Here is a 19166-nt window from a genome sequence, read left to right as displayed (position 1 = left end):
GGGGGTCCTGCGCAGTCATCAGGTGGTCTCCTTTCTCCCCCCTTGCCCCCAGCTGCCGCCATAACAGTCCCATGCGCGCGCAGGGGGCGCGCTTTTACGGCAGTTTTCGGCAGGGAAGGAGGGGGCGTGGTTGCAGCGGCGTGCACGGCGCACCAGTGTGCAGGCACAAAGCGGCTATGTTTAAAGCCCAGTATGCCAGAGCTCCTGTAAGCAGTGGGACACAGAGCTGTGGGCAGTAAGCATCTCAGTGGATTCGGATCCAGGCATACCCAAGACACCTACTCTGCATCAGGTTGTGCAGACTGAGCTAATGTTTATATTGTAAGACTAAGGCACAACAGTGATTGCATTTGTACTAGTACCTCTACTTTGCAGGATAGGACTATGTCTCCTCGTATGAGGGCTTCAGGGGGAGGTAAAAAAGGCAAAGAAATCACCGCCTAGATCTAGGGGTTCTGGACATGCCTGCAGGAGTCCATCCCCCCCCCCCCCCCCTTAAAGACTGGAGGCAGCCTCACCGGATGAGTCTGTGCCCCTGTCAGGCTTTGCAATGTTACTCCCAATCTCCCAATGTTACAGTCCCTGTATATGTCACCGAAGACACTATGAAGGCTGCATTGGATGGTTTAGAAGGAAGGATTACTACTTTTATCACAGCTTTCTATCACAGCTTTTTATCACAGGAGTAGCAGAAAAAGGGGCAGATCCCCTCCCTCTGCTCTGGGTTCCCTATAGGATGAGCATTCTGATGATGAAATATCCCTATCTGGGGATGGGGATCAGGAGCAGTCGGACGATTCAGGGGAAGAGGAGAAGCTCTCTTCCGCCTCCCAGGCCCTCAAGGTACAGGTGCAATATTATACTGAGTTGTTGCGTACCACATACATATTGTCCTCTGCTGAGGCTGCCATATCCTCCGTTTCCTCCTTGGGATCTCAGAAATCCCCACAGGCTGGGTATACCTTGCCAATTCATCCCTTGCTGGAAACATTTTTTGTATGATGACTGGGGTCACCCAGATAAACTATTTTCTCCTCCTAAGAGGTTTTTCATGCTTTATCTGGTGGAGAAAAAGTTCACCAAGAAATGGGGGGTGCCAGCAATAGATGCGGCTATTTCTTGCGTGAATAAAAGCCTGACCTGTCCTGTGGACAATGCGCAGGGGTTCAAAGATCCAACTGATAAAAAGCTGGAAACTTTATTTAAAGCCTCCTTTTTTTATGGCTAAAGCTGTAGTCCAGCCTGCGGTCGCAGCAATCGGCATGTGCCAGTTAAAGGAACAAATGAAGCAGGTACTTAACCGCCTTTCCACTGAGAAGGTCGAGGTTTTTGCAGACCTTCCTAAGGCCCTGTATTTTGCGGTAGATGCCATTATGGATTCTGTTCAGCAAGCATCCCGCCTTACTCTCCTGCTGGTACACATGCGCAGGTCCCTTTGGCTTAAGCATTGGGCAGCTGAGGCTTCATGCAAAATATATTTGACTGGGTTCCCGTTTTATGGGGAATGCCTGTTTGGGGATGATCTGGACAAATATATCCAGAAGATTACCGGGGGTAAGACCATGTTACCGGTTAAAAAGAAGAAGAAACGCCCCTCATTTAGACGTTACCTTTCCCGAGTCCCTGGAGCCTCGACCTCCAGGCAGTGGCGAAGGCCTACCCAGTCCAATACTAGGGGAAAGGTCCAAGGCCAAGCCCAAGGGCAAAACAAGTCTTGGGGTCCAAGATCTGTTAAACAGAACCCCAAAGCCCCCTTATGAAGAGGTGCCCCCACTCGGCCGAGTGGGGGGGAGGCTTCTGCAGTTTGCAGGCACCTGGCGGGAAGAGATTAAGGACAAATGGGTAGCTTCCACGGTGTCTCTGGGCTACAAGCTAGAGTTCCGGGATCTTCCGCCATCTCATTTCCTAAGGTCAAGAGTCTCCAAAGAACCAGAAAAAAAAGTAGACCCTTGTTTCTGGCCTTAGAACGTCTACTATCCCAAGGGGTAATTATAGAAGTGACCCCAGAAGAGCAAGGCTCAGGGTTCTACTCAAACCTCGTTATGGTTCCAACCGAACGGGGATGTCAGACCTATTCTAGATCTAAAAAGACCTGAATCCGTTTTTAGACATTCGTTCTTTCCGCATGGAGTCAACCCGCTCAGTAGTTTCCACCCTTCAGGGGGGAGAATTCTTGGCATCAATAGACATCAAGGATGCATATTTACATGTGCCAATATTTCCCGCTCACGAAAGATTTCTAAGGTTTGCTGTGGATCAGCGCCACTTACAATTTGTGGCCCTACCTTTCGGTCTTGCTACAGCACCTCGAGTGTTCACGAAAATTCTAGCCCCACCCCTGGCAAAACTAAAGGCTCATGGCATAACAGTGACAGTTTATCTGGACGATTTGCTACTCGTAGAACAGTCCGTAGCACACTTAGACCGCAGTGTGCTCAGCACAGTAGAGTACCTAGGCTGGGTCCTCAAGCTAGAAAAATCTTCCTTACAGCCCCTAAAAAGGCTGGAGTATTTGGGCATGGTCATAGACACAGTCCAAATAAGAGTATTCTTACCCGGGTCAAAAGCCAAAGCGATAAAGGATTTGGTCCGGGTAGTCATAGCAAGGAAAAATCCCTCCATTTGACTATGTATAAGACTATTAGGGAAAATGGTGGCCTCTTTCGAGGCTGTTCCTTACGCCCAGTTTCACTCAAGGCCTTTGCAGAGCAGCATCCTCTCTGCCTGGAAAAAAAAAAAAAAAAATACAAGCCTTGGATCTTCCAATGTACCTATCACCATGGGTACACCAGAGCCTCAATTGGTGGTTGCTGACCAAGAATCTACTGAAAGGTAAATCCTTTGTTCCAGTTACTTGGAAAGTCGTAACCACAGATGCCAGCCTAATAGGCTGGGGAGCGGTTCTGGAAGAAGCTTCCACCCAGGGAAGATGGTCCAGAGCCGAAAGGCCCTTGCCCATCAACATTCTGGAGATTCTGGCAATTCGTTTAGCCCTCAGGGTCTGGACTTGCAGAGTGTCCTGTCCGGATACAGTCCGACAATGCTACGGCAGGTGGCCTATTACAATCACCAAGGGGGCACCAGGAGTCTGAATGCCCAAAAAGAGGTGTTTTGGGCTTCTCTGCCCATTTTTTCGTGGGCAGAGAAGCATGTTCCTTGCCTGTCTGCGGTCTTCATTTCAATTGAAGAAAATTGGCAGGCGGATTTCATAAGCCGCCAGCAGCTGTGCCCAGGAGAATGGTCTCTACACCCCAAAATATTTCAGGCCATATGTCGAAAATGGGGTACCCTGGATGTAGACCAGTTGGCTTCCAGGTTCAACAAGAAACTGGACAACTTTTTGTCAAGAACAAAGGATCCGCTAGCATAAGTGGCAGATGCCTTAATGATTTCATGGGATCAGTACTCTCTGATCTATGCATTCCCTCCAGTTCCGCTTCTCCCGCGTTTGCTTCGGAGAGTCAAAAGGGAAGGAAAGCCGGTAATTCTGGTGGCTCCGGCTTAGTCCAGGTGATCTTGGTATGCGGAGATCATAAAGATGGCAGAAGAAAGACCTTGGGTTCTTCCGCTGCGCCCAGATCTAATCTTACAGGGTCCAATATTCCATCCTGCCTTACGAAGTCTGAATTTGACAGTTTGGCGGTTGAGACCCACATTCTGAAGGGTCGTGGCCTTTCGGGCCAGTCCTGTCCACCCTAGTTAATGCTAGGAAGCCGGCTTCCAGGCTCATCTACTACAGAATCTGGAAGGCATATGTTTCCTGGTGTGAATCCAGGGGGTGGCATCCTAGAAAGTATGCCATTAGCAGGATTCTTGCCTTTCTTCAATTAGGCGTAGAAATGAAGCTGGCCTTGAGTACTATCAAGAGCCAGATGTCGGCCTTGTCGGTATTCTTTCAAAAACCGCTTGCCTCTCATTCCCTGGTCCGGGCCTTTGTTCAGGGGGCACTACGCTTGAATCTGCCGGTTAAGCCTCCTGTGTGCCAATGGGATTTGAATTTGGTTTTGTCGGTTTTACAGGAACAACCTTTTGAACCATTGCACCATGCTTCTTTAGTTCTTTTGACAGAGTAGTTGGTTTGTCTGGTAGCCACATCCTCGGCTAGAAGGGTATCGGAGTTAGCAGCTCTTTCTTCTTTCTAAAGAGCCATATTTGATTATTCACAAAGACAGGGTGGTGTTGCGTTCCTCACCCGACTTTTCTGCCTAAAGCGGTTTCAGGATTCCATCTGAATCAAGATGTGGTCCTACCGTCCTTTTTTCCAGATCCGCAGTCTGCGGAGAAGTTGTTACACTCTTTAGATGTTGTAAGAGCAGTCAGAATCTATCTGCAGGCAACGGCTCAGATACGAAAAATTGATTGTCTATTTATTCTGCCAGAAGGCCCCAAAAAGGGCCAGGCAGCGTTGAAATCCACTATCTCTAGATGGATTTGACAGGATTTTTCAGCTTACCTGTAAAATCCTTTTCTTGGGAATATATCACGGGACACAGAGCTCCCGTCCCTCTTTGGGATTATAAGCTGGGATACTTATTGCTTTGCTACAAAACTGAGGTACTCTCCATATGGGAGGGGTTATATAGGGGAGGAACTTGCCTTGTAATTAGGGTTGCCAGTGTCCAATCACCTGATGGTGACTATCTAACATATCTAACTATCTAGAGTAATGATCAAAGTCTCTGTGTCCCGTGATGTATTCCCGAGAAAAGGATTTTACAGGTAAGCTGTATTTAAAAAATCCTATTTTTCCTCTCTCTGATCACCACCTTATTAGTTTCACTCTCTTCTCGTCTTCCTCCTCTTTGCCTTCCAACTACCAATTACCCGTAGAAACAATCGCTGTCTCTATGCCAAAATCTCATCCTTGTCCTGCTCCAATCTGGCCACTTCTATCTACAACAGTTCACTGTCATCCAGCCTGGATACCTTGGCCCCCCCCCCTCACTACGCACAGAATCAGGCCCCGACCGCTACTACCCTGGCAGACAGGCATTACCAAAAGCCTCAAAAAACAGAGCCGTGCACTTGAGCATCTGTGGCATAAGAAAGTCACAGCAAAATTTCAGCCAATATAAATCTGCCCTCCAAAAAATACCATTCCTGTCTCCACTCTGCCAAACATACTTACTTTATCACTCTCATTAAACACCCTCTCACGCAGTCTCCGTCAACTCTTTTCTACCTTTAATGCTCTACTTCATCTGCTATTACCTCCACCCACTAACTTACTCAATGCCCAGGAGATTGCTAATCACTTCAAAAATAAGATTGAGACGATTCGTCTCAAGATCTCCTACACTCTACAGAGATATCTCCCTCACTTTACTCTCTTTGTCCTCCTATACAATCAAAACTCTTGTTTAACCCAACTACTAGAGAGGAAGTCAAACTTTTCTTCTAACGCCCACCTAACCTCCTGCCCGCTGGACCCCGTTCCTTCTCAAATACTACGGTCACCCTCTGACTTAATCCTACACTCTAACTCTAAATACACTCTAACTACACTATATCTTCAACCTCTCCCTCTCCACTGGCATCTTCCCCGACCCTCTGAAACATGCACTAGTCACTCCCATACCAAAAAAGGCCTCGCTGGACCCCACCAATCTTAACCTAAGACCTATCTCCTTACTCCCTTTTGCCTCCAAACTCCTCGAACGTTTAGTCTGCAACCGACTCAACCAACCATCTCATTGAGAATAACCTTCTTGATCCCCTTCAGTCTGGATTTCGTCCACAGCACTCCACAGATACCACTCTCCTAAAACTCACAAACGACTTACTAACAGCTAAAACCAACGGTCATTATTCCGTACTCTTATGCCCTGTACACATGGTCGGATTTTCCGGCGGAAAATGTGCGATAGGACCTTGTTGTCGGAAATTCCCTCCGCGTGTGGGCTCCATCACACTTTTTCCATCGGAATTTCCGACACAGAGAGCTTGCTATAAAATTTTTCGTCAACAAAACCTGTTGTCAGAAATTCCGATCGCGTGTACACAAATCAAACGCACAAAGTGCCACGCATGCTCAGAATAAATTAAGAGACGAAAGCTATTGGCTACTGCCCCGTTTATAGTCCCGACGTACGTGCGTTCAGAACGATCGGATTTTCCGACAACTTTGTGTGACCGTGTGTATGCAAGACAAGTTTGAGCCAACATCCGTCGGAAAAAATCAAAAATGGGTTTTGTTGACGGAATGTCCTATCAATGTCCAACCGTGCATACAGGGCATTACTCTTGGACCTCTCCGCTGCCTTTGATACAGTTGATCACCCACTCCTCCTCAAAAAACTAAATTTGCTTGGTATCCATGGCTGGGCTCTCCGTTGATTCGAATCTTACCTATCTCACCGCACCTTCAGTGTCACTTACAACTCTAATTCCTCCTCTCCAACACCTCTTACCGTTGAAGTCCCCCAAGGTTCTGTTTTTAGACTGCTACTATTCTCGATCGACACATCCCCTTGGGTCAGCTGATGTCCTCCCATGACTTCCACTACCATTTATATGCCGATGACACCCAAATCTATCTCTCTACCCCTCAGCTCACCCCATTGGTCTCCTCACACATCACCGATTTACTAACAGACATATCAGCCTGAATGTCACACCACTTCCTCAAACAGAATCTATCTAAAACCGAGCTCATATTTCCTCCCCCACGTGCCTCTTCCCCTGACTTCTCTGTCAAGATCAATGGCACAACTATCAGTCCGTCCCCACGTGCCAGGGGGAACCCTAGACTCTGAAATGTCCTTTCAGGCCCACATCCAATCCCTGTCCAAATAATGCCACCTTAGCCTCCGCAACATCTCTAGAATACGCCACTTTTTAACCAATGACACCACCAAGCTTCTAATTCACTCCCTGGTCACTTCTCTCCTCGACTACTGCAACTCACTCCTCATTAGACTTCCTTTACATACACTATACCCCCTTCAGTCCAGAATGAATGCTGCTGCAAGACTCATTCACCTTACCAACCGTTCAGTGTCCTTCACCCCTCTCTGCCAATCCCTGCACTGGCTTCCACTCACCCAACAAATAAAATTCAAAGTATTAACAATAATTTACAAAGCTATGCACAACTCTGCCCCCAGCTACATCTCTAACCTAGTCTCAAAATACCAACCAAGCTGTTCTCTTCGGTCCTCCCATGGCCAGTGAGCAGAGCAGGGGGTCACTATCCCCTAACCAGTGGGGGATCGGTGTGCAGCATATTCATATATTAACCATTGGGTAAAACAATCTATATCTAAGTCAACTTCTGCAGGACCTGATAGTTTTATAGTACCTTCCATCCAGGACAGTTATGTGAATGAAGTGGCATTTTGCTCCCCTTCTCTCAAATCTAGCAATTTCCTCCCAGAGCTAGGTGCTAAAGTGGTAAAGTTGTTGATGTGGTTCTGCCCCCTAGGATTCTATTGTGGACCAGGCGTAGTGGAGCCAAACCAGGGGTGTCTAACCACGGATCCTATATATTCTCGAATTTTCTCGGACTGCCTCGGTGTTTGTATGCGAGTTGTTCTCTAATAAGAGAGTCGTTTACAGACGCAATCCACTCTGTTTGTGTGGGTGTCGTCATAGACAGCCATTTTCTAGCAATAAGTTTCCTAGCCAGGAATAATACCCTTAGAATGGCAGTTTACGTGTGAGGCGTGTATTGTTCTTCATCTAGCCATCCCAATAGACATAGTTTAGGGTCAGTTATAAGTTTAAGGTTCCATATGCTGTTGATAGTGTTTATCACTGTTGCCCAATACCTTTGTAGTTTCGGGCATTTCCACAGCATATGGACAAGTGTACCATTGTCATCAAGGCAACGGGGACAGAGTGGGTCATCTCTTCTATGCCATTTGTATATCTTCTCAGGTGTGCGGTACGTACGATGAATAATGAATAGTTGGGTAAGTTTTTGGGAGGAGGATAGTGACATTAAGTACGTTGTCTAATATGGTGTTCCATTCCTCGTCTGAAATACCCCCTATATCATCTCCCCAACTAGCTCTACAGTTCAGTCATCACTTTAGATACATGACAAAGGAGGGAGCTGTATATAGAGGAAATTTGTCCCTTTCGGGATGATGACATAATTAATTGTGCAAGCACCACAGGCCTGGTTAGCCCCCAATTAGATGATGTTGTAGCCTGTGCCGCTATAGCGTGCCTAAGTTGAGGGTACTGAAAAAATTAGGTATTTGGTAAATTAAATTCTGTGCGCAGTGATTGGAAGTCTCGGAGTATACCCCCACAATATAGTTGTGGAATATAGTTTACTCCATTCCTTAACCAATTGGAGAAGTTTTGTAGTTTGTTTAGTTCCGGTTATTCCATATGCGTGACCAATTTGTGTACCCTGTGTATTGCAGGTGTTTGGTTTTGTTCCATATTTTATCTATAAGTATTAGCGTGGGGTATTGAGTCAGTGTTCCCAGTTCACCTGCCTCTATGCACTCCACAAGGCCATCACCAGATATCTGTGTGCGCACAATGTTCCGGATGGGATCAGATGACTCAGGGTAAAGCCAGCCCGTTAAATGTTGCAGCTGAGCCGCCATAAAATAAAATGGGTTTGGTACCGCCAGTCCACCTGAGTCCTTTGCTTCCTGCAAGGTTTCCAATTTGATTCTTGGAACCTGTTTCCTCCATATCAATGCACGATAGTGTTACACCTCCTAAACACATGGATAGGGATCCAGAGAGTGGCATTGTGGAGCGCATATAATATTTGTGGGTTCCAGGTCATCTTTATCAAGTTGCATCGTCCAACAATGGAAAACAGCAACCTAATCCAGCTGATCGTTTTTTCTTGAAATTATTTAAGAAGTGGGTCTATATTTAGTTTTATATATTGGTCCAAGTTAGGGTGTAGGACTATACCCAGATATTTGAAATTATCCACTATTTTGATTTTCTCAGCTGTCCGGGGCAGTGGATCTAAGGGTAGTATTGTTGATTTATCCCAATTTATTTTAAATCCGGAAAAGGTTCCGAATGTGTGGATCAATTTCATAAGTCTAACCAGGGAAGTGGATGTGTCGCCTAGAAATAGAAGAGCATCGTCGGCATATAATGCCAATTTGTCTTCCGTGTCACCCCGTTTAAATCCGACTAGTTCTGGGTTCCCCCTTATGGCAGCTGCCAGGGGTTTTATGGCCAGGGCGAAAAGTAAGGGGGATAGGGGGTAGCTTTGCCTAGTTCCCCTGTACTGAGAGAAGGAGGTCGACAAGGTGTTATTTTTTCTAATGCAAGCTTTTGGCTCTTTGTACAATAGTTTAATCCAAGAGATGATATTTTCTCCCAAGTTAAGCTTTTCCAGTACTTTCTATAAATATTCCCACTCAACACTATCAAACGCCTTAGCGGCATCTAGTGAGAGGATAGCTCTTTGTCCCTGATTATCGGTGGGTATTTGCATGTTGAGAGGCGGCATAGATTATTTGCCGTGGATCTGTTTGGTATGAAGCCGGATTGGTCCGGGTGTACCAGTTTAATTACCACCTTTGAGAGCCTCATGGCGATGGTTTTAGTGAGAAGCTTTAGATCCGAATTTAGCAGTGAGATGAGTCTATAGGATTCTGGTTTATCAGGTTCTTTCCCTGGTTTTAACATGACTGCCACCACTGCCTCATACATAGATCTCAGCAAGGAATCTGATTTAAACGCTCTGTAAGTGTATGGAGTAACTCCGGTAAGAGTATTCCTCCAAATTTTTAATATAATTCGATTGGTAGTCCGACATTTCCTGGGGCCTTTGAGTTTGGGAATGTGGCTAATGCGAGTTGTAATTCCTCAAGGGTGAGAGGGGCATTTAAAAGTATTTTATCTGTTTCCTGAAGCTGGGGTAAGGTAAGGGAGTCTAGGAATTGCGTCAACTCATCCATAGAATAGGATACCTTAGAGGAGTATAAATCCTGGTAAAAGGAGCGAAACTCCTTCAAAATGGAGGGTGTATCGGTAACAGTTAATGTTGATGATGCTGTAATGCTATGCACCACTTGAGGTGGCTGTTTTGACCTAGCTATCATGGCCAGCATGTGGCCAGTTTTCTCCCCTTCCTCAAAATATGTTTAGGATGTGAAAAATCTTTTGTTGTCAGCTTGTTGTAAGTGTACAGTATGGTATAGTTTTTGTGCGTCTGTCTATTGCCTCTCATGTTCAGGCGTGGGATTCTGCAGACAGAATTCCTCTGCTTCCTCCACTGCCTGACCGACATCTCTGGCCTATTGTCTGCTCCTAGTTTTAATTGTATTAATTTATTTTATGCACATCCATCTGATGAAGGCTTTTAGGGTATTCCAAACCACCCCAAGTGCAGTCTAGGGTTTATTGGTTTCCAAAAAATATTTAATATGCATCTGCATATTATCCACATCAGGGAATAGCTGAAGCCAAAAAGGATTCAGCTTCCAGTGTACAGGTAGGTGTGTTTTTTGAAGGTTCAGGCTAAGATGCACTGGAGAGTGGTCGGACCATTGTTTTAGTTTTAGTCGTATTTAGTCAACTAAATCTCCAGTACATTTTAGTCGACTAAAATGTCCTACGTTTTAGTCGACTAAAATCTCCAGTATATTTTAATCTACTAAAACTCATTTTAGTCGTCTAAAATCGAATGGGTGTAATTAATTGTAATGCATTAGTTAACAATTCTCTACAATTTGCAAACTCATTATATAGTGCTGGAGTGAAAAATATAATATGTTATTTTTTTATTACATTGAGGTATGAACCTGCACTACAGACCAATGTTAATTTTGAAGTCAAATTTCAATTTAGTTTGAGTCTTAGTCTTTTGACTAAAATGCCATTTTAGTTTTAGTCCCATTTTAGTCTTTTGACTAAAATGCCATTTTAGTTTTAGTCGTATTTTAGTCATCTCAGTTGTTTTAGTTTTAGTCGTATTTTAGTTGACTAAAATAATATTCATCTAGTCGACTAAAAGGTTTAAGTTGGCGAAATTAACACTGCTGTCAGGAGTCCAGAAACGCATTGACCTTTTATGCGCACACACACACACACACACACACACACACACACACACACACACACACACACACTAAATTACAAGCAAACAGATCACAGGTGAGGATGGTTACCTTTAATAGCCATTCAAACCCCTTTGTGTCAACTTGTGTGCATGTTATCAGGCCAAAATCACCAGGGTATGTAAACTTTTTATCAGGGTCATTTGGGTAGTTTCTGTTGCCATTATGATTTAAAAAGAGTAAACACAGTTGATTGATAATAAATGGCTTCAGCCAAACACTAACCATGAGTGAAAGAAATGTTTTTGTGTTATCATTCATACTCTCTGAAAAATGTGGGGTATGTAAACTTATGAGCACAACTGTATATACACACACATACACACAGTATTTCTTCTGTCTGTTATTCTCAGAGTGGATCAGATATTTTGTTCCCTAACCATTCAGGTGGTTATTTATATTTACCATTGCATATACAGTAGGTATAGAAGGATAAATTGTGTTTTTTTTTTTTTAACTTTACGTTAAACTAAACTTTTTTTTTTTTTTTAGGTTTGTATCCGATTAAATCAAAACAAATAAAAGGAAAAAAAATTATTAGTTGCAGCCCTAATAGCCACTCTCTCTTGCTTACTATTGAGCCGAACCAGGGACTATGGGATGTGTAGTGTGCATAGAGTAGTGCACGTGACCACAACTTATGTGTACAGCTTGTTCCAAACAGAAGCAAGGGGGAAAAGGATAGATTCAGGAGCTCTCAGGGGATATTACACGGAGGCAAAAAAAGCAGTGGAAATTATTTTATGTAAAACAGATTAATAACACTTTTTAATGATGCTGTAAAGTAAAATTTGTTATTTTTCTTTCTTCTTTTTTTACCTCAATGCAAGGAATACGTTTTTAGCTTTAGAAACACTTTAAGTGGTGGTTTTGTATGAATTATTTTTTGGAGAATAAGGATATCCTTTAGTCTCACTTTAGAGAAAAAAACAATACACTAGAAAAAAAACATCCATCATGACTGAAAATACCTGAACTAAAGCCACTTTCATCCTCTCACTCCTGAGATCCATAATAGTGCAAGGACAGTGAAGATGAGCCTAATCAGCTCCATTTTAAGTAATACTACAGCCCCAGAGCTATGAGGTGCATGGGAGTCAGAACAGTTATCAGAGGCTAATGGAAGGAAGGTCATTGTTACAAACTGAGCTCAAAGGGCCAAATCACTACAAGCATTTTGAACTGAGGCTTCGAAGATTCACTGCAAAGGCATCAATAGCACAATACTTACTCTACAAAGTTGTTAAAGGCAGCCTTTGGATTGCAAGACACGTAGATCAGCTTTTTGAGATGTTCTGCTTTTCTGATTGCAATAATTACCTTGGAATCTACAAGCAACAGCACAAATACGAGGTAGTTTTACACACATACAGATGAAATGGTGACAGACATGTGAGGTCTATGATATATCTCTACACATATAAGTACAAGTGGCAATACAAGAGTATGGATTAAATCTAGGAGGAAAAAGGTATAGAACTTGCACATAAAAACTGTGAACAAAGTGACTAACATGGGAGCACAGAGACTCTTCAAAAATACATAGTAAAATAAGGAAAACAACAACGCTGAGAATTTAGAAAATATGTACATTACCGACTTAACTTAATAGGTTGGAGTTCCCAAAGCCAAACAAACAAAGTATACAGAAAAAAAAGGAAACAAGCCAACAAGGTTTGCAAAGGGGCTTCAGTATGGAACTCTCAGCGGTATAAATACAAAATTTATTTATTGAGAAAAGAAACAAATTTCAATAACATGTGGCCAAAAAACAGTAAAAACCTTCACCATTATTAACCACTTGCCGACCGCTGCACGCCGAAATACTTCGGCACAATGGCAGTGGTGGGCAAATGGGCGTACCTGTATGTCCCTTTTAATTGGTGGGGCTAGCGGGCGTGCGCCCGCTGCATACAGTGTGACCGTGCCCGCGGACTCTGTGTCCGCCGGTGTCCCGGCGATCGTGTCACAGAGCCGCAGAACGAGGAGATGCCTATGTAAACAAGGCATTTCCCCGTTCTGCCTAACGACATGACAGATCACTGCTCCCCGTCATCGGGAGCAGTGATCGCTGTCATGTAAGTGGAAGCCCACCCCCCTCCACAGTTAGAATCACCTAGGACACACTTAGCCCCTTGATCGCCCCCTAGTGTTTAACCCCTTCCCTGCCAGTGTCATTTACACAGTAATCAGTGCATTTTTATAGCACTGATTGTTGTATAAATGACAATGGTCCCAAAATAGTGTCAAAAGTGTCCTGTGTGTCCATCATAATGTCGCAGTCACAATAAAAATCACAGATCGCTAATAAAAGAAAAACATTTATAATAAAAATGCCATAAAACTATCCCCTATTTTGTAGACGCTATAACTTTTGCGCAAATCAATCAATATACGCTTATTATGATTATTTTAAACAAACAACAATATGTAAAAGCATACATATCGGCCTTAACTGAGGAAAAAAATGGTTTTTATATATTTTGGGGGGATATTTATTATAGCAAAAAGTAAAAAATATTGCTTTTTTTTTCCAAAATAGTCGCTCTTTCTATGTTTATAGCACAAAAAATAAAAACCGCAGTGGTGATCAAATACCACCAAAAGAAAGCTCTATTTGTGGGGAAAAAAAATGACGTCAATTTTGTTGGGTGCAATGTTGCACGACTGCGCAATTGTCAGTTAAAGCGTCACAGAGCCAAATCATAAAAAAGTGCTCTGGTCAGGAAGGGGGTAAAATATTCCGGGGCTGAAGCGGTTAAAACATCATGACAACGTTGTCACAATAAAAATGAAAAAATAGCAGCCCGGACTCATCTGCACATACAGAATGACACTCTTCACACATACGGGGGAGGGGTGGGTGTTAAACTCAATGTTGAAAGTCTAAAATCAGCCTCCAGTGACAACAGGTATGGCTATACCAAAAAATCAGGCGGCCCCTGAGTATAAAGTAATGGTGTCATAGCATGAAAGACAGAAATGTCAATCTGGAAAATCAGCAAGTATGATTAGGTCAGCAGTAAAGAGAATACTCCAGTGTACAGATCAAAGTTACTGGCACATGCACATCTGTGTAGATGAGCTTGAAAATATCAACAGGCATCTGGACTTGTCTATGAAAGGGCATGTGATATAGATATATTGCCCTTTGGTACAGGAAGCTGCCACAGCCGGATGATACAGGACTTAGCATATACAATGCATTGAAAGTTATTTAGGTAACAGGACTGCAGCATCCCTGAAACAATCTCATCCGCCGTGCTGCTTGCTTCCTTGATCCAATACCAATTAGCTCCTCAGATGTCCAAAGAAGCCAGTCTCTAGGACGGTTCAGTTTGTTGAAGCGTTCATCCTTTGTCTGACTAGAGATGTAAATTCACGCTGATTCTCCGTAGTTGCCCCGCTTTGTGCAGTGATGAGTGGAAGCTGCATGTGTGTGGCGCCAAGGCCGGACTGCTAAACACTGTGATGTTTATGCATTTCACTCAGCTGTGTGAGCTTCCTCAGAATGATGCAATGGACTAGTCAGTATAATATACCCCACTCTAACTCATCAAAAATAGTGTCTATGATCTACTCCTTCTGCTCTCTCCTCCTCGCTTCCAAAAGTTTCCATCCATTTTCAGACTTACATTATATTTTATGATAAGTGCGTTTTGGAATGAATGTTTTTTATTTTATCAACCAACCAAAATTTCTTAGCCTCCTGTGATGTAACTGGGCTGTTCTGATACATTGATTTCTTTAAGATTGTAACACCTAAATGGAAAGGCAGTGGCCCTTTAAGGGCATAACTTTGAAAAGGGAGGAGTATCCCCATTATAAGCCCACTGACCAGTCCATTGCATCGTTCTGAGGAAGCTCACACAGCTAAACGAAATGCGTAAACATCACAGTGTTTAGCAGCCCGGCCTTGGGGCCCACACACATGCAGCTTCCACCTTCTCCACTCATCACTGCATGAAGCGGGGCAACTACGGAGAATCAGTGTGAATTTACATCTCTAGTCAGGCAAAGGATGATCGCTTCAACAAACTGAACCGTCGCAGAGACTGGCTTTTTTGGACATCTGAGGAGCTAATCGGTATTGGATCAAGGAAGCAAGCAGCACGGCGGATGAGATTGTTTCAGAGACGCTGCAGTCCCGTTACCTAAATCACTTTCTATGCATTGTATATGCTAATTCCTGTATCAGACTGTGGCAGCCTCCTGTACCAAAGGACAATATAATCTATATTACATGCCCCTTCATAGCCAAGTCCAGATGCCGTTTATATTTTCAAGCTCATCTACACAAATGTGTACGTGTCAGTAACTTTGATCTATACACTGGAGTATTCTCTTTACTGCTGACCTAATCATTCTGCTAATTTTCCAGATTGACATTTCTGTCTTTCATGCTATGACACCATTACTTTATCTATACTCAGGGGCCGCCTGATTTTTTGGTATATCCATACCTGTTGTCACTGGAGGCTGATTTTAGACTTTCATCATTGAGTCTAACACCCACCCCTCCCCGTATGTGTGAAGAGTGTCAGTGTGTGTGTGTGCGCAGATGAGCCGGGGCTGCTATTTTATCATTTTTAGTGTGACGTTGTCATGATGTTTTAATAATGGTGAAGGTTTTTACTGTCTTTTGGCTACATGTTATTGAAATAGTTTCTTTTCTCAATAAATACATTTTGTATTTATACCGCTGAGCGTTCCATACTGAAGCCCCTTTGCAAACCTTTTGGCTTGTTTTTCTTTTCTCTGAGTACAGACTCTTTATTGTCAACTGAAAATTCTAGATGTATTGCTGTGTCTGATTTCAGTACTTTTGACGCTCATTTTCAGCATGCTAGTCCTTGGCACGTGACTTAAAACTTCTTATCCTTACACTAAGGAGGTCAGCGACTAAGCACCAAAGCCATCAAAATGTCAAAAGCATCAAAATAAAAGCCAGTGTGCTAGCATTATCAAAAGAAGAGTTCAGTGATGGCAGCCTTTACTATCATTCATGACAACTTCTCTTTAAAATACTTTGCCAAGAATAGTATGATTTTTTTGCATAGTGTACTAGTTTTTTTTTTTTTTTTTTTTTTTTTAAATAATCATGCGTTCCCTTTAGTAATTAGGCAACCGTATAAAAAAAAAAAAGACAAGGAAATCAGTTTTGTAATCCAGATTGGTTTCTAAAGCAGTATTTGTTGTCTAAAGATAAAAAAAAACAAAACAAAACAAAAAAAAAAAAACAAGAAAGAAACAAAGATAACAGTTCGATAACAGTTCTACTAACAAGCAATTACTTACGAAGCCCTGCTCTTGGTGGGTCAACTATAGCAATAGGATTGTGAGATACGAGGGTGTTAATCAAAGTAGGGAAGATGTCCTCTGCTTTGCCGCATCGGAATTCAACATTGCTCAGGTCTGTAAGCAAAAATGTAATAACCATATTCATTAAATGCATACTGTATATATCCATGTAGAATACTGCACAAGTCAGGCAGATGTAAGACCCCAAAGTTAGAATTCTTGGGCAATGGGTCACAGCATATTCTCAGAGAATTGTAGTACCATACTATTACAGAATTATTAATATAGCGTCCACTATCACGTTCACAACCATTTATAGCTTTTGTAGTATTTCCTGTACAGTCATTGGGGACTAAATTAAAATAACATTTTGTTGTCAAAGAAAAGAAGCTTTTTAGGTTACCCATTTTAATACTTCTCACACAGGCCATGGGCATATGTGGAATTGCACCCCAAAATACATTTAGCTGCTTCTCCTGAGTACGGGGATACCACATGTGTGGGACTTTTTGGGAGCCTAGCTGCGTACGGGGCTCCGAAAACCAATCACCGCCTTCAGGATTTCTAAGGTCGTAAATTTTTGATTTCACTCTTCACTGCCTATCACAGTTTCAGAGGCCATGGAATGCCCAGATGGCACAACCCCCCCCCCCCCCCCCCCATGACATCCCAAGCTATTTTCTGAGAGGCATGGTGAGTATTTTGCAGCTCTCATTTGTTTTTGAAAATGAAGGAGGACAAGAAAAAAACATTTTTTTTTTTTTTTTTTTTTTTCAAAACTTTGTGACAAAAAGTGAGGTCTGCAAAATACTCACTATACCTCTCAGCAAATAACTTGGGGTTTCTACTTTCCAAAATGGGGTCATTTGGGTGGGTTTGTGCCACCTGGGCATTCCATGGCCTCCGAAACTGTGAATGGCAGTGAAGAATGAAATAAAAAATTTACGCCCTTAGAAAGCCTGAAGGCGGTGATTGGTTTTCGAGGTCCCGTACGCGGCTAGGCTCCCAAAAAGTCTCACACATGTGGTATCCGCATACTCAGGAGAAGCAACAGAATGTATTTTGGGGTGTAATGTCACATATCCCCATGGCATGTTTGAGCAATATATTATTTAGTGACAACTTTGTGCAAAAAAAAAAAAAAAAAAATGTATCTCTTTCCCGCAACTTGTGTCACAATATAAAATATTCCATGGACTCGACATGCCTCTCAGCAAATAGCTTGGGGTGTCTACTTTCCAAAATGGGGTCATTGGGGGGGGGTTTGAACTGTCCTGGCATTTTATGCACAACATTTAGAAGCTTATGTCACACATCACCCACTCTAACCACTTGAAGACAAAGCCCTTTCTGACACTTTTTGTTTACATGAAAAAATTATTTTTTTTTGCAAGAAGATTACTGTGAACCCCCAAATATTATATATTTTTTTAAAGCAAATGCCCTACAGAATAAAATGGTGGGTGTTTCATTTTTTTTTTTTCACACAGTATTTGCACAGCGATTTTTCAAACGCATTTTTTGGGGAAAAAAGACACTTTTTAAAATTTTAATGCACTAAAACACACTATATTGCCCAAATGTTTGATGAAATAAAAAAGATGATCTTAGGTCGAGTACATGGATACCAAACATGACATGCTTTAAAATTGTGCACATACGTGCAGTGGCGACACATTTTTAAAAGCCTTTACAGGTTACCACTTTAGATTTACAGAGGAGGGCTACTGCTAAAATTACTGTCCTCGATCTGATTTTCGCGGTGATACCTCACATGCATAGTGCAATTGCTGTTTACATTTGACACCAGACCGACGCTTGCGTCCGCCTTTGCGCAAAAATAGGGGGGGACAGGGGTGCTTTTTTTTTTTTTTTTCCCCCCTTTATTATTTTTTTGCTTTTTTATCTTATTTTTAAACTGTTCCTTTCATTTTATTTTTAATCACTTTTATTGTTATCTCAGGGAATGTAAATATCCCCTATGATAGCAATAGTTAGTGACAGGTACTCTTTTTTGAAAAAATTGGGGTCTATTAGACCCTAGATCTCTCCTCTGCCCTCAAAGCATCTGACCACACCAAGATCGGTGTGATAAAATGCTTTCCCAATGGCGCTGTTTACATCCAGCGAAATCTAAGTCATGAAATGCTCGTAGCTTCCGGTTTCTTAGGCCATAGAGATGTTTGAAGCCACTCTAGTCTCTGATCAGCTCTATGGTCAGCTGGCTGAATCACCGGCTGCATTCTCAGGTTCCCTGTTGGGACAGGAGAGCCAGAGAAAAACATGGACGACGGTGGGGGGGGCATTCCCTCCCACTGCTTGTAAAAGCAGTCTAGAGGCTAATTAGCTGCTAGGATTGCTTTTAAATGAAATCCGACCGCTGGCTGAAAAGAATGATACCAAGATGATACCTAAACCTGCAGGCATCATTCTGGTATAACCACTCAAAGTCCAGCAACATACCAGTACGTTGCTGGTCCTTGTTGGGCATATATTGTAATTTTTTTTTTTTCATGCAGCCTGTGGGCTGCATGAAAAAAAGAGATTGATCGGTGGGTATGCCCACCATTAGAATACCTCCCTTCATCCACCCACTTTTAATGATGGGCATACATGCACCGTTCATATATGCCGAAGCATGGGGGCATCCTCCCGCAAAAGGTAGGAGCAAATCGCTCCTCCGCCCCTGCTGCCCCCATGCTTCGGCATATATCACCTCTGCTGGAGTCACGGCTTTATATATCGTGGGAGCAAACGCTGTTGCTGTCAAGATAAATAAATCCGCGCTGCAGCTGAATGGCGTACCTGAAGACA

At 43.0% G+C, this 19166-nt stretch overlaps 1 protein-coding gene across 4 annotated transcripts in view; it reads right to left on the bottom strand.

Moving 5' to 3' along the window:
* Positions 1-19166, bottom strand: part of TRMT2A (tRNA methyltransferase 2 homolog A) — a 92558-nt gene that overhangs the window by 8909 nt on the left and 64483 nt on the right. For all 4 annotated transcript variants that reach the window (XM_073628643.1, XM_073628634.1, XM_073628652.1 and 1 more), the window contains 2 exons: positions 16350-16466; positions 12283-12379 (listed from right to left, as the gene is read on the bottom strand). In XM_073628643.1, coding sequence (XP_073484744.1) covers positions 12283-12379; positions 16350-16466 — 214 coding nt within the window. The remainder of the gene's footprint in view (positions 1-12282; positions 12380-16349; positions 16467-19166) is intronic.

Source organism: Aquarana catesbeiana, linkage group LG01, assembly GCF_042186555.1.
Source record: "Aquarana catesbeiana isolate 2022-GZ linkage group LG01, ASM4218655v1, whole genome shotgun sequence".
Taxonomy (NCBI): Eukaryota; Metazoa; Chordata; class Amphibia; order Anura; family Ranidae; genus Aquarana; species Aquarana catesbeiana.
This window is presented reverse-complemented; position numbering and strand designations above follow the sequence as displayed.